At 58.8% G+C, this 13,674-nt stretch overlaps 1 protein-coding gene across 8 annotated transcripts in view; it reads left to right on the top strand.

Moving 5' to 3' along the window:
- Positions 1 to 13,674, top strand: part of BICRA (BRD4 interacting chromatin remodeling complex associated protein) — a 76,031-nt gene that overhangs the window by 58,625 nt on the left and 3,732 nt on the right. For 5 of the 8 annotated variants that reach the window (XM_067720037.1, XM_067720039.1, XM_067720034.1 and 2 more), the window contains 6 exons: positions 137 to 2,107; positions 2,641 to 2,817; positions 10,507 to 11,124; positions 11,281 to 11,461; positions 11,775 to 11,884; positions 12,840 to 12,901. In XM_067720037.1, coding sequence (XP_067576138.1) covers positions 137 to 2,107; positions 2,641 to 2,817; positions 10,507 to 11,124; positions 11,281 to 11,461; positions 11,775 to 11,884; positions 12,840 to 12,901 — 3,119 coding nt within the window. The remainder of the gene's footprint in view (positions 1 to 136; positions 2,108 to 2,640; positions 2,818 to 10,506; positions 11,125 to 11,280; positions 11,462 to 11,774; positions 11,885 to 12,839; positions 12,902 to 13,674) is intronic. The other 3 variants (XM_067720040.1, XM_067720041.1, XM_067720042.1) reach the window with 3 other exon arrangements.

Genomic DNA, 13,674 nt, shown 5'->3' with positions numbered 1-13,674 from the left:
CCGGGTCCAGCCACTTCTAGGTGGAAGGTTCTTCCTATCCCTGCCGCCCTGACTCCGAGTGCCCTCTGCTTCTGCGGTGCCGAGCCCGGCCCCTTGCTAACCTCGGCTCTCTCCTTCACACCTTACCTGCCTCCAGCTCCACGTGCAAGAAGCTTCTGGCAACCACTTGAACCCAGAGCCCAGCCAGCCGGCCCCCAGCGTGGACCTCGACTTCCTGGAAGATGATATCCTGGGCTCACCGGCGGCGGGGGGCGGGGGCGGCGGGGGCGCCGACCAGCCCTGTGACATCCTCCAGCAGAGCCTCCAGGAGGCCAACATCACCGAGCAGACACTCGAAGCCGAGGCCGAGCTGGACCTGGGCCCCTTCCAGCTGCCCACGCTGCAGCCTGCGGATGGCGGGGCTGGCCCAGCGGGGACCGGAGGGGCTGCCGCCGTGGCCACGGGGCCCCAGGCCCTCTTCCCGGGTGGGGCTGACCTGCTGGGGCTGCAGGCCCCGCCCACCGTGCTGACCCACCAGGCCCTGGTGCCGCCCCAGGACGTGGTCAGCAAAGCCCTCAGTGTCCAGCCCTTCCTGCAGCCCGTGGGCCTGGGCAACGTGACCCTGCAGCCCATCCCAGGCCTTCAGGGCCTGCCCAACGGCAGCCCCGGGGGCGCCGCGGCGGCTACTCTCGGCCTGGCTCCCATCCAGGTGGTGGGCCAGCCCGTCATGGCACTCAACCCGCCCACCTCCCAGCTCCTGGCCAAGCAGGTGCCCGTCAGCGGTTATCTGGCCTCGGCAGCTGGCCCTTCAGAGCCAGTGACCCTGGCATCGGCCGGCGTCTCGCCGCAGGGGGCTGGCCTGGTCATCCAGAAGAACCTCCCTGCCGCCGTGGCCACCACGCTCAATGGGAACTCGGTGTTCGGAGGGGCGGGAGCCGCCACGGCCGCGGCCAGCGGGGCGCCCTCGGGACAGCCGCTGGCGGTGGCCCCGGGCCTCGGCACGTCGCCACTGGTTCCGGCGCCCAACGTGATCCTGCACCGCACGCCCACGCCCATCCAGCCCAAGCCTGCCGGCGTGCTGCCCCCCAAGCTCTACCAGCTGACACCCAAGCCGTTCGCCCCCGCGGGCGCCACGCTCACCATCCAGGGCGAGGCAGGGGGCCTCCCACAGCAGCCCAAGGCCCCCCAGAACCTGACTTTCATGGCGGCGGGCAAGGCCGGCCAGAACGTGGTGCTGTCGGGCTTCCCGGCGCCCGCCCTGCAGGCGAACGTCTTCAAGCAGCCTCCCGCCACCACCACGGGCGGGGCCCCGCCGCAACCCCCCGGGGCCCTGAGCAAGCCCATGAGCGTGCACCTCCTGAATCAAGGCAGCAGCATCGTCATCCCCGCCCAGCACATGCTGCCGGGCCAGAACCAGTTCTTGCTGCCCGGCACGTCGGCAGTCCAGCTCCCCCAGCCGCTCTCGGCCCTGCCGGCCAACGTGGGCGGGCAGATCCTGGCGGCGGCAGCCCCCCACGCGGGCGGACAGCTCATCGCCAACCCCATCCTCACCAACCAGAACCTGGCGGGCCCGCTGAGCCTGGGCCCTGTGCTGGCCCCCCACTCCGGGGCCCACAGCGCAGCCCACATCCTCTCGGCGGCCCCCATCCAGGTGGGCCAGCCAGCGCTCTTCCAGATGCCCGTGTCGCTGGCCGCGGGCAGCCTGCCCACACAGAGCCAGCCGGCACCCACCGGCCCCGCCGCCACTACCGTCCTCCAGGGGGTCACTCTGCCCCCCAGCGCCGTGGCTATGCTCAACGCCCCCGACGGTCTGGTGCAGCCCGCCACCCCTGCCGCCGCCGCCGCCGCCGCTGGGGAGGCTGCGCCTGTCCTCGCAGTGCAGACGGCGCCCCAGGCGTCCCCCGCGGTCAGCACGCCGCTGCCTCTGGGCCTCCAGCAGCCGCAGGCACAGCAACAGCAGCAGCCCGCACAGGGCCCTGCCCCGCAGGCCGCCCCGGCTCAGACCTCCACCCCCCAGCCCAGCCCAGGCCTGGCGTCCAGCCCGGAGAAGATGGTCCTGGGGCAGCCGCCCTCTGCCGCCGCCACGGCCATCCTCACTCAGGACTCCCTGCAGATGTTCCTGCCCCAGGTAACCAGGGCTGCCGGGCAGGGGCGGGGGGTCTGTGTGGAGAGGGGCCAAGAGCTGGAACCGGGTGTGGTTGAAGCAGCGGGTGGGAGGGTCCTGTGGGTTAGGGAGAGCGTCTCAGACATGGCCCCCCTGCTCCAGGTCCCCGAGGAGGAGGCCTGAGGGTGACAGGGCCAACTGACTGACACAGAGACAGACAGACAAGGAGAGTGACTGGCTGACAGACTGCCCACTTGCTGGAGGGTTGGAGAGGGGTCACACAGAGACAGTGGCTGAGACATGGACGGACAGATGGGGCAGGAGAGATGCACATTGGGGTGGAGCTGGAAGACGACTCACGGGACTGAGGGTTCGGAGCTGCCCCGGGTTGTGGCCTCCTGGACCCTGGGGCTCCCTCCCAGCCCCCGGCCTTGGTGCCCCCCAGCCGGTTCCCACCACCCGCTTCCCTGGTGCATCAGTGGGGGCGGGGTGTCAGGGTGGGGAGGCCGCGGGTCCGTGGGGATGGCCTCTGACCCTGTGCGGGCTGCCTGTTTCAGGAGAGGAGCCAGCAGCCCCTCTCCACAGAGGGCCCCCACCTCTCCGTGCCCGCCTCGGTCATAGTCAGCGCCCCGCCTCCCGCCCAAGACCCAGCCCTGACCACCCCCGTCACCAAAGGAGCTGGCCTTGGCCCTCAGGCCCCCGACAGCCAGGCCTCCCCGGCGCCGGCCCCCCAGGTAGACGAACCCCAGCAGCCTCTGTCCCAGCGCAGACCAGCCCTGCCCCTCGCCCCCCTTCCCCGTTCCCTCCGCTCGCTCCCTGGCTGCCCTGCCTGCCTCTCTGTCTCGCTGGCTTGGGAAACGGTGCTCTCCTTGGCTCCCCAGATGTTTCCTGAGGGTCTCCGGACAGTCATGGATGCTTGAGACCACACTCTAGTCAGGGACACGAGATCCACACAGCAGGAAATGGATTAGGTCCTCGAATGATCATTTTCCCATCTGGGTAACTAATCTTCAGGTAGCTCACATTTTAAGGAAGATGCCAAGAGGTCTGGGTCAAAGCCCCCTCTCCTGCTTTCCCCCCCAAGGCGGTCTCTGGCACTCCTTTCCCACGCATAGACGAGCGAAATGACAACTGGACCCCCCCCTCCATTTTTACCAGAGTGATAGTGCACTCTGCATGCATCCTGCACCTTTTATTATTTACCAGCCCATCTTGGAGACTGTGCTTCATTCTTGCACAGCATTCCATTGCGCGGAGGTACCATTATTTATTTCATCAGTTGTTGTTGGGAATTTAGATCACTTTTGGTCTTTAGCTGTGGTTGAGCAAGGTTGCAAAGAAGAACTCTACATGTGTCTCTTTGTAGGATAAGCTCTTTAAAAGGAAATTGCTAGGTCTAAGAGCAAATGTATTTGTAGTTTTGACAGATATTGCCAAATTGCTCTGGAGTGTAAATTGGTTTAACAGATGATCAGCAATATATGATCTGTGCCTTTTTGCCCCCACCCTCAGCAATATTGAACTTGGCCGATCAGATAGGTGAAAATAGTCTCTTGTTTTGTTTTAACATGCATTTTGTTTTACGGTAAATGAGGCGGGGCAGGTTTTTATAGATTTAGAGCTATTTGTGTTTTCCTTTCTACGGAATTGTCTGTTCACATCCTTGGCCATTTTCAAATTTGGGGTTAATGGTCATTTTCTTGTTGATTCGTAGAAACTCTTTACATATTAGAGAAATGAGCCATTGTCTCATATAAGTCATTAGCACATCAGCATTTGAGAGGATGGATGTTGTACTCCTTTGAAAAGGACCAGTGGGTGGGTGGATTAGGGTAGGCAGGAAGAGGAGGGAATAACATAAGCGAGGTCCAGGAAGGCAGAAATCAGCTGGGCCTTGGCCTTAAACAGCCACGATTTCATTCTCAGGCTCTGCTACTCACCATGTGACTTGAAGCAACTAGTTTCTTCATTCCATCAACAGTTGTTTAGGGAAAGGGGTGCACTACGTATGTGTCAGGCCTTGTGCTAACCCTGGGCGAGTCCCTGTAACTGCCGAGCCTTGATTTCCTCATCTGGAAAATGGGAATAATAGTTTCTTTATAGGTCTGTTAGGAGAAATAAACCAGTTAATATGTGCTTTGCACAGGGTAAGCACTCCATAAATATTTGCTATTATTATTATCTTAGCTATTGTGTTTATGGGTCAGTCCAGAGGGACATGGGGCCAGGATGTCCTCAGGTCATCTCTACCCAGAGAGGAAGACCAGGCAGGAGTAGGGGAGGGGCGAGGGGCCGCCTGGCCCATGAGAGACTCAGGTTGGAAGCACTGTCTCTAGAGTGGTCGGACCAGGCCTGGGTCCCTGGGGCCAAGGGCAGTCCCCTCTCCGAGCCTCACGGGCTCCCGTCCTCAGCTGGAACGTGGGGCTGGTAGGAGCCCTTTTTCTGAGTGCTGTGGTTGAGAGCCAGGCCAGGGCACACGTGTACTCTGCCACTTTAATGTTGCACACCCTGCAGGTACTTGTCTAGACTCGTTCCTTGGGTGACCAACCAGCCCAGTTTACCCAGTACCGAGGAGGATCTCGGGAGGAGACGGGACTTTCAGTTTTAAAACTGAGACGGTCCCAGACAGACCAGGACAAGTTGGTCACCTTCCTGACTCCTCCCGGCCCTCCCTGGCCACCTTCCCTGCTTTGCATTTCTCCATAGCACTGACCACCCTCTGACCAGGCCGCCTGTTTTCCCTGTTAACTGTCTTCACTGTAACATGAATGCCTCTCTGTAACGTATACGCTTCACTATAGCGTAAAGTCCACGAGGCAGAGAGTTGTGTGCGTTCAGGCCCTGCTGTCTCCCCAGCGCCCAGAACAGTGCCTGGCCTGCAGCAGATGCTTGGTGAGCATTTGTAAAATAAATGAGTGGAGGAAGGAACCCAGCCACACATACGAGCACCCGCCCGGCGCTGAGCAGCCCACCGCGAGAGCAAAGGGGGAGAGCCATTACCGATGGGCACTAGGTGTGCCTTGAAAACCACCGTCCCGGAGAATTGTTGTTAGGGGAAGTTAGGAACAGGGACTCTGCTCCCGACCCTGCCACTTACAGGCTCTGTGCCTCAGTTTCCTGACCTGTCAAACGAGGAGGATGATAGTGGCATCTACTTCATAGGTTGTTGTGAGGGATAAATAAGTTAATGTATGTGAAGTGCTTGAACAGGGCCGGGCATGTTGAAAGTCCTGAAGGCGTGAAAGAAGCCGGGTGAATTTTCCACGAAGGGCCAACAGGAAACATTTTAGGCTTTGCAGGTCTCTGTCATTATAGCCTAGCAGCAGTTCTAGATCTAGATTCTAGATAAATGAATGAGCATGGGCGTGTTCCAATAAAACCTTATGTATGGACACTGAAATTTGAATCCCCTGTCAGTGTCCCAAGTCAGAAAATATTCTTCTTCTTTTGACTTCTTTTCAACCATTTAAAAATGTACAAAAACTATTCTTAGCTTGCGGGCCATACAAAATGGTCAGCTAAGCGGGTGGCAGGCCAGATTTGGCCTCTGGGCCATAGTTTGCCAACGCTTTTGATGTCTTTATTTCATTACGTAGACACTCAAGGCTTCATTTATTCAGTCCCCTATTCATGAATACTTAAGGTGGTTTCCCGTGGAATTGGTAACAGACCACACTCCCCTACGTATTCTTGTATCAGGCTTTGCACATGCATGAGAATACCCGTAGGGGTAAATTTCTAGAAATAGAATGGCTGGACCAGAGGGTATACAGTTGGCCCTCCGTATCCACAGGTTCTGCGTCCCCAGATTCAGCCAACTGCGGATCTGAAATACTCGGGGAAAAATATTCCGGAAAAAGCAACATTGGCTTTGCTGCGCTCAGACAGCTATTTACATAGCATTTACATTATATTCGATATCATAAGCGATCTAGAGATGATTTAAAATATACGAGAGGATGTGCATAGGTTATATGCAAACACGGTGCCATTTATATAAGGGACGTGAGCATCCTTGGATTTGGGTATCCGAGGGAGTCCTGGAATCAATCCCCGTGGATACAGAGGGTTGACTGTAAGTGCTTCCCAAGCATGTTATGGACCAAACCGGTTGCTCCTCTGTGAGGTCTGTGCCAGTGAAGGCCTTCTCCCACGGCTTCCTCAACCCCAGATCAGCAGCCGACTCACTGCTGGCCAGGCGGAAAAATGCACTTCTCCTCCTTCGCTTCTCTCTCATTCTCTGCGTCAGTCGAGCATCTTCCCATCTCCTCACGGGCAGTTGGAATCCCTCAGTAAACAGTCCACTCATGTGGGAGCTTAAAAAAAAGTGATTATAAAAATAATTTCCTGCTTCTTTAGAGCGCTTAGAAAATACAGAAAAGAACCAAGAAGAAAAACAAATCACCCACAATACCAGCATGCAGAAGCCACTGGTACCATTCTTGGTATGACGTTTCCTTTCGGCCTTGCTTTTTTTTCTTCCCATCCATTTAAAACGTTTGTCCTTTTGACATTAGGTGTTATAGTCCCATGGTTCGATCATGAAAAAGCATTTTTAAAGTACGGGGAAAAGCATCCCACCCCATGCCTGCATTCCCAGCCCCTGGCCCTTCCCCGTAGCCTCAGCACTTACTTTTTGTATCTCCTTCCAGCTCTGTGTATATACAGCCTCGTGCAAATACGGGTTTACATTTCTCTCTCTCCAGCAGGTAGCACGTTATCCACTTACTTGGGCAGCACATGGGGAGTTTCCTTGGTCCTTTGTTACAGCGGAGAAGTATTCCTCTGTACAGATAGGGATGGGTGAGCATTCATCCCCGGAAGTGCTGTCCTGATGCACGATAGACCACGTCCAGGCTTTGGTCCTCCACACAGAGCTGCAGTAAACAACTCATCCACCTGTCATTTCCTACATGTGCAGGCGTATCTCTCTGGTCACTTCCTGGAAGCCTGTTTGCCGGTTCAAAGCACAGGTGCACTTAGAATTTGCACAGCTGCTGCTGAATTGCATTCCTCTGAGGCTGTAGCAAATGGTGCCAGTGTAGACCCCCAAAGGCAATGCACGAGTGTCTTTATGAGACATACGGCTTATTCCTAATGCGATGCCTGAACATGGTTCCATAGGGTGTTTTGATTTGCGTCTCTCTTATTACAAGTGAGGTTGAACATCTCTTGATACAGTTCAGCCTTTTGTGTTTCTTTTTCTGCACACTGTCTGATCATCTTTTTTCTCACTGCTTGTTATTATTTGTGATTTCTAGAGGCTCTTTGTATATGAGAGAGATGAGCTTTGTCTAGGCTATGAGTTGCAACTCTTTCCCCCAGTATGTCGTTTGGTTTTTGACTTGGTTTGGGGGGAGTGTGTATTTATCTCTGTATTTTTAATGAGGATGAGATTCTTTTTTTAATTTTTAAACTTTTTTGGTTACTTTTTAACTTTTCTCTTCTTTCTTTATTTTTTTTCTTTTTTTTTTTTTTTTTGGCTACACCATGTGGGATCTTAGTTTGCTGACCAGGGATTGAACCCGTGCCCTTGGCAGTGAAAGCACGGAGTCGTAACCACTGGACCTCCAGGGAATTCACTAAACTTTTCATTTTAAAATCATTTCAAACATACAGCAAATTTATAAGACTAGTACATGGGAATAATACTCATGAGAGTTCTTTACTCTCTGACCAGATGTATTGGTTGTCTATTGCTGTGTAACAAATTACCACCACCACCACCCCCCCCAAATGTAGCAGCTTGAAACAACAGACGTTAACTTATCTCACATGGTTTCTAAGGATCAGGAATCGGAAGCAGATTAACTGGAAGGTTCTGGCTCGTGGTCTCTTAGGAGATTATAGTCAAGGTATCAACCAGGACTGCGGTGATATGAAGGCTTGACCCGGCTGGAGAATCTGCTTCCAAGATGGTGCACTCGTGCAACTGCTGGCAGGAGGGAGGGCCTGTGTAGAGACGAACTGAGGCTGAGGCCTCCCCGAAGGGCAGCTCACAACATGCTCTACAGCTGGCTTCCCCCAAGTGCCTGATCCAGCAGAGAGAGCGCAAGAGAGCACCCAGGATGGCAGCCACAGTCTTTTATAGTATAACCTAATCTTGGAAGTGACGTGTGGTCGCTTCTCCTGAGTTCTCTTGGCCGCTTTTGACCAGAGACCAACCCTGATACAATGTGGGAGACTGGATCCGAGGAGGCGGGGATCGCTGGGGGCCGCCTCAGAAGCCGGCTGCCCCGCCACGTTTACCCACTGTAAATATCTATCTGGCTGCGATCGCTCTAGCTGTAGCCCTCTCAGCATGTCTACTTTTTTTTTTTCCCCTGACTCATTTGAGAGTAAATTGCAGACATCATGCTTCTTTACCCCTTCATATTTTAGCATAGTATTTCAGCCCTTGAGAATAAGAGCATTCTCTTACTCGATCACAGCAGAGTTATCAGATTCCGCAAATGTAGCCGTGAGACAATACAGTTGGCAAATCCACTGTCCATAATGCAGTCTAGCCAGTGGTCCAGTGACCGCGTCATGGACCGTTCTCCTTATCTCCCTTAGCATCTGGCACGGCTGTGTTGCCACTTCACCAAACCCTCGGAAGCCTGTGCTTGGGGGGGTGGGGGGAAGTGTCGAGTGGGCCGGCTCCCTTCGCCCTAACTCACTTCAGCTACTCACCTGCTGCCGCCATTGGGTTTCTTCTCCTGTTTTCTCTAGTGTAAATAGTCCCACAGTGGCCAGCCCTGTGAACGTGCGCCTGAATGCCCCTTATCCCAGATTCCTGGAGGGGGGATTACCAGGTCAACTCGAGGGTCTTTCAAAAGCACCAGATCAAACCGCCTTCCAGAGGGTTGTCCAGGTGACAATCTCACCAGCCCCTTGAGAGCCAAGGTCCAAGCTTCTGATACCTCCTTAGAGGTGGCAAGCCTTTGGGGACAGAGAGAGTGGTTGATAGGTTAGTTGGTTTTTTAACTTTGAATTTGAAGTTATGCAGGGCCAAGCCTGGAGGCTTAAAAAGCAAGCCATAACTCCGGAATTGTCAGTTGGCCCACTTTGGGGGCTTGAAGCAAAGAGCCCGAGCTCTGGAGCGTGGCAGCCGTGGGTGGCCTTGGGCAAGTCCCCCGAGCCCTCTGAGCATGCGTCCTCCTTGCTCAGCTTGGAAGTCACTCACTGGGTGGTGTAGGTAAGCCAGGGAGGTGACGAGCACCTGTCCAAGACTCGACCAGTACTTTTGGCTCCCTGGCCTCAATTTCTCATCTGTGAAATGGGTCCAATATCATCACAGCTCTCGGGACCATGGAGAGACCACACGAGTGGGTACAGTTTCCCAGCCGTACGCGCTGGATCAGTGTGCACCGTCACCGGGGCACAGTGAGCAGAAAGGCGCCGCCAGCACAGTGTCAGGTACCCGGTGGTGCTCGCTGGTTCAACAGTAGCTGCTGAGGTTACGGTTCTTGGGGAGGTGGCCTCTGAGGGAAAAGAGTGCAGAGGGCTGAGGCGCTCTGGCCGAGGTGTGTTGTAGGCGAGGTCACTGTACGTGTTACAGAACGAGTGCCCGGATTGCGTGCGCAAGTCTGACACATGAGTGTGCACACGCACGCGCACACACATGCACGCCCATACCTGCAGGCTCACGTGGCTCCCAGGTAGGCGTGCAGCCACGGCCACACAGGCACACGGAGGCAGCGGCCACGGACACTTAGAAGGGGACCCGTAACTCATGGGCTGGTGTCCAGAGGGGCCTGACCCTGACCCTCAGTTTCAGTCCTTACCCCTGCCTCCCTGGATCCCCTAGTCCCCAGCCGTGCGTTCCTCGGCCATCAGCCCCCCGCCCCAGTATGCAGCCACAGTGTCTGTGCTGCTATCTGTTTTCCTGGGTTAGCTGGACGGTCGGGCCAGGGCCGGCGGCTGGAACGCTGCCCCCGCCTGGCCACCTCCCTCCCCCCCTTGCTGCTGTGCTCGTGCTCCCCGGCCCCCCCGCCTATCCGCTGGGCAGCTGGCGTAGTGCCCCCGCCGCCGCCACTGCTTCCTATGCTGCTACCCCCAAAGCCTGCAGAGCTCGCCTTCATCTGGGGGGACTGGGGGGGCACATGGGGAGGGGTGTGAGATCGGAGGGCAGAGGTGTCGGGGGTTGGGGGGATGGATGGAAGGCGGAGGTGGGGACAGACAGTGTGGGGGAAGGTGGGGGGCGGATTGAGGGAATGAGGTAGGTGGACGTGTGCAGGGCTTGAGGGGGGCGGGTGGAGCGGTGAGGTGGGGAGTTCAGAAGTGAGAGGCGGGAAGGGTGGTGGGGTCCTTTCAGGACAAGGGGTGGCTAAGAAGCGGGGGTTTCTGGTGGGGGCGGCCGGGGTCCCCAGTGTCTTGGGGCAACGGGAGCCAAGGCTGGTTCTGACCCCGCCCCCTCCGCTCTCCCTCCCTCCCCTGCCCAGATCCCAGCGGCGGCTCCGCTGAAGGGCCCAGGCCCCTCGTCATCCCCATCACTACCTCACCAGGCCCCGCTGGGAGACAGCCCTCACCTGCCCTCCCCGCACCCTCCGCGGCCCCCTTCCCGCCCGCCCTCCCGACCCCACTCCCGCCCACCTTCGCAGCCCCAGAGCTTGTCCCGGCCACCCTCAGAGCCCGCCCTGCACCCTTGCCCTCCGCCCCAGGCCCCCCCCACTCTGCCTAGCATCTTTGTCATCCAGAACCAGCTGGGCGTCCCCCCACCTGCGAGCACGCCGGCCCCCAGTGCCCCAGGCCCACCGCAGCCCCCTCTGCGACCCCCCTCCCAGCCCTTGGAGGGGCCACTGGCCCCAGCCTCCACCTCCTCTGTCGTGGCCTCCTCCTCCGAGACGTCCTCCAGGCTGCCAGCCCCCACGCCGCCCGACTTCCAGCTCCAGTTCCCCCCTGGCCAGGGGCCCCACAAGTCCCCCACGCCCCCTCCGACCCTCCACCTGGTCCCCGAGCCCGCCGCGCCCCCCGCCCCGCCTCCTCGGACCTTCCAGATGGTGGCCACCCCCTTCCCGGCGCTGCCCCAGCCGAAGGCTCTTCTCGAGAGATTTCACCAGGTAATCGGAGGCAGGGACCGGCCCCGCCCGCCCCGCCCCCCCTTAAGTCCCATTGGAGCCCCTGGCACTCCATGGCTTTGTCTTCGCCCCCAGCCCTGGTTCCTGGCCGCCCCCACTCCTAGCGTGTGCCCCCCAGCCACCTGTCGCCCTCCTCAGGTGCCGTCCGGAATCATCCTCCAGAGCAAGGCTGTGGGCGCCCCCGCCGCCCCGCAGACCTCCGCCAGCCTGGGGCCCCTCGGCAGCCCCACCGCCTCCGGGCTGGTCAGTGGGCAGGCCCCATCTGGGACCTCCACCGCCCCCAGCCATGCCCCGGCCCCGGCGCCCGTGGCCACTGCAGGTAGGGGAGAGGTGGCCCACGCACGAGGGCTGGGGGGCCCGAAGGTGGGTGGATGGGGGGCTGGGGGCCGGGGAGGACGGGCTAGGGCAGAGCCTGGGGGCATGAGCCCAAGGGGTCGCCCAGACCTCCCAGGACAGGGAAGGTGGAGGAGGAAGGGCCGTCTCTCCAGATGTCCCTCCGGGGGCGCTCCCTCCAGGGCTGACACAGCCACTGAGGCCAAAGAAGCAGAGAAGTGAGGGGTGCAGGGTCGCGTCTTTGGAGGCACTTTCGCACCAGTGACCCCTGAGTCCTGTCTGCCCCACCTCGTCCCCAGGCCTCCCTCCTCTGCTTCCCGCCGAGAGCAAAGCCTTTGCCAGCAACCTCCCCACCCTGACTGTGGCCAAGGCCGCTGCATCTGGGCCAGGGAAGTCCTCCGGGCTGCAGGTAAGGGGCCGCCAGAGTGGAGGGCTAGGGCCTGAGCGACATCGCCGGGAAACCGGGACGGGGACCGGAGGGGGACAGGGGTGCTGACCGGCAGACAGAGACGAGCAGATGAGACACAGCCTGGCGATGGGTGGGACACCAGGACGGTCTGGGCGGGGCGGGGGGGCCACACGGGAGACCGAGATAGTTGGACAGAGACCCCTCCCGGACACCAAAATGACAGGGTGATGATAGGAGAGATGGCCTGAGTGAGAACCCCGACGGTCACTGGGGACTGGAGCAGGTGAGAGATTGACTGTAGGAGGAGGGGCTGCATGGGCTCGGGACAGGTGGGGTGAGACCCTAGATGGAGGGGCAGGGCGGGGTGGGCAGTGAGACACTGAGTCAGACAGAGACGGCAGAGATGGAGGGGGGAGGTTGCGGGGAGAACTAGGATAGTGGTACCCAGGCTGGAGGGACGAGACAGGGAGTGTGCGGGGTCTGGGGGAGACCGAGGCGGAGACCAAGATTCGAAAGAGCTTGAGAGGGAAGACCGGGCATGAGCAAGGGAAGTCAAGAGAGAGATTTAGGCAAAATGAGAAGAGTCTGCAAATCAGATGCCGGACAAGGACGAGGGATTCAAGGGCCATTTGGTGGGCAGGGAGGGAGACACCAGGCGGAGGCCGAGAGACCCAGGCCGGATAAGGGGCTGGAGGGGACCCAGGTGGAGGGCGCCGAGGGCTCGAGCCTGCCTGTCGCCCTCTCCTCACCGTGTCCAGCCCGGGTCTTCCCCGCAGGTTGAAGCTGCGGTAGAGCGTCCCGCAGCTGGGACCAGGACCCCATCTCGGGCGACGTCGGCCCCCTCCCATCTTTGTCCCGGGCTGGGGGGTGGAGAGGGTCAGGCTGCCAAGGGAAGGCTCCTCCGTCGCAGTACCTCTCATTGGCCTCTTCCCCCCCCCACCCCCCCACCCCGCAGTATGAGTGCAAGTTGAGCAGCCTGAAGAAGCCACCTACCCTTCAGCCCAGCAAAGAAGCCTGGTGAGTTCAGTGCCCGGTCCTCGTGCCTTCCCTCCACCTCCCATTAGCCCTGTGGTTTGGGCAGGGCCACTTCCCTGAAGACCCTCAGCTTCCCCCTCTAGAAAGCGGGGTGGGAATAGTAGTGATAATAGGGTGATGGGTGAGGATTCAGTGAGGCCGTGTTAGGAGCACTCATGAGACAGCTAGGCTGCTGGCTTCAAGAGGGAGGGATTTGGCGTGGCTTGGTCACCTCTGCACCCCCAGCATCTCAAACAGGCCTGGGGCAGGCAGTGCTTCGTATCAGGGGATGGGCGATGAGCATTTGGGCGGGTGGAAGGACGAATGGGGGCCTGGGTGAGTAGATGGACGGATGGTAATGAGACGGGTGCGTGGCTGGTCCGATGTTTGGGTGGATGGGCGGCTTGCCTGCGGTCTGTCCCTCTCTTCTGCCCTCCTTCCACCGGGAGTGTTGGTCGTGTCCTCATACGGTGCCCAGCCCTGTGCTAGATTCTGGAAACACCAGCCAGACCAGGTCCTGCCCCCGTGATGTGTAGGGGCTGCTGGTCTAGAGCACAGGGTACAGCCGAGCATGTCTGGTGGGACATTATGTCTGGTGTATGATGTACATTCGTACATGTTTACGTGCTGGGCTAGAAAACAGCCCATTGAGAGAACAGGATCTTATCAACCAACCAACCAGGGGCCCAACCTCCCTGCCCGCCTCCCCAAGCCTGCTGCTGGGTCAGAGGCAGAGAGGGGACATGCTGACCCCAGGTGGCAGGAGACGGTATTGC

Source organism: Pseudorca crassidens, chromosome 20 (genome assembly GCF_039906515.1).
Source record: "Pseudorca crassidens isolate mPseCra1 chromosome 20, mPseCra1.hap1, whole genome shotgun sequence".
Taxonomy (NCBI): domain Eukaryota; kingdom Metazoa; phylum Chordata; class Mammalia; order Artiodactyla; family Delphinidae; genus Pseudorca; species Pseudorca crassidens.
The sequence above is the reverse complement of the archived record's forward strand: the minus strand, read 5'-3'. Positions and strand labels throughout refer to the sequence as shown.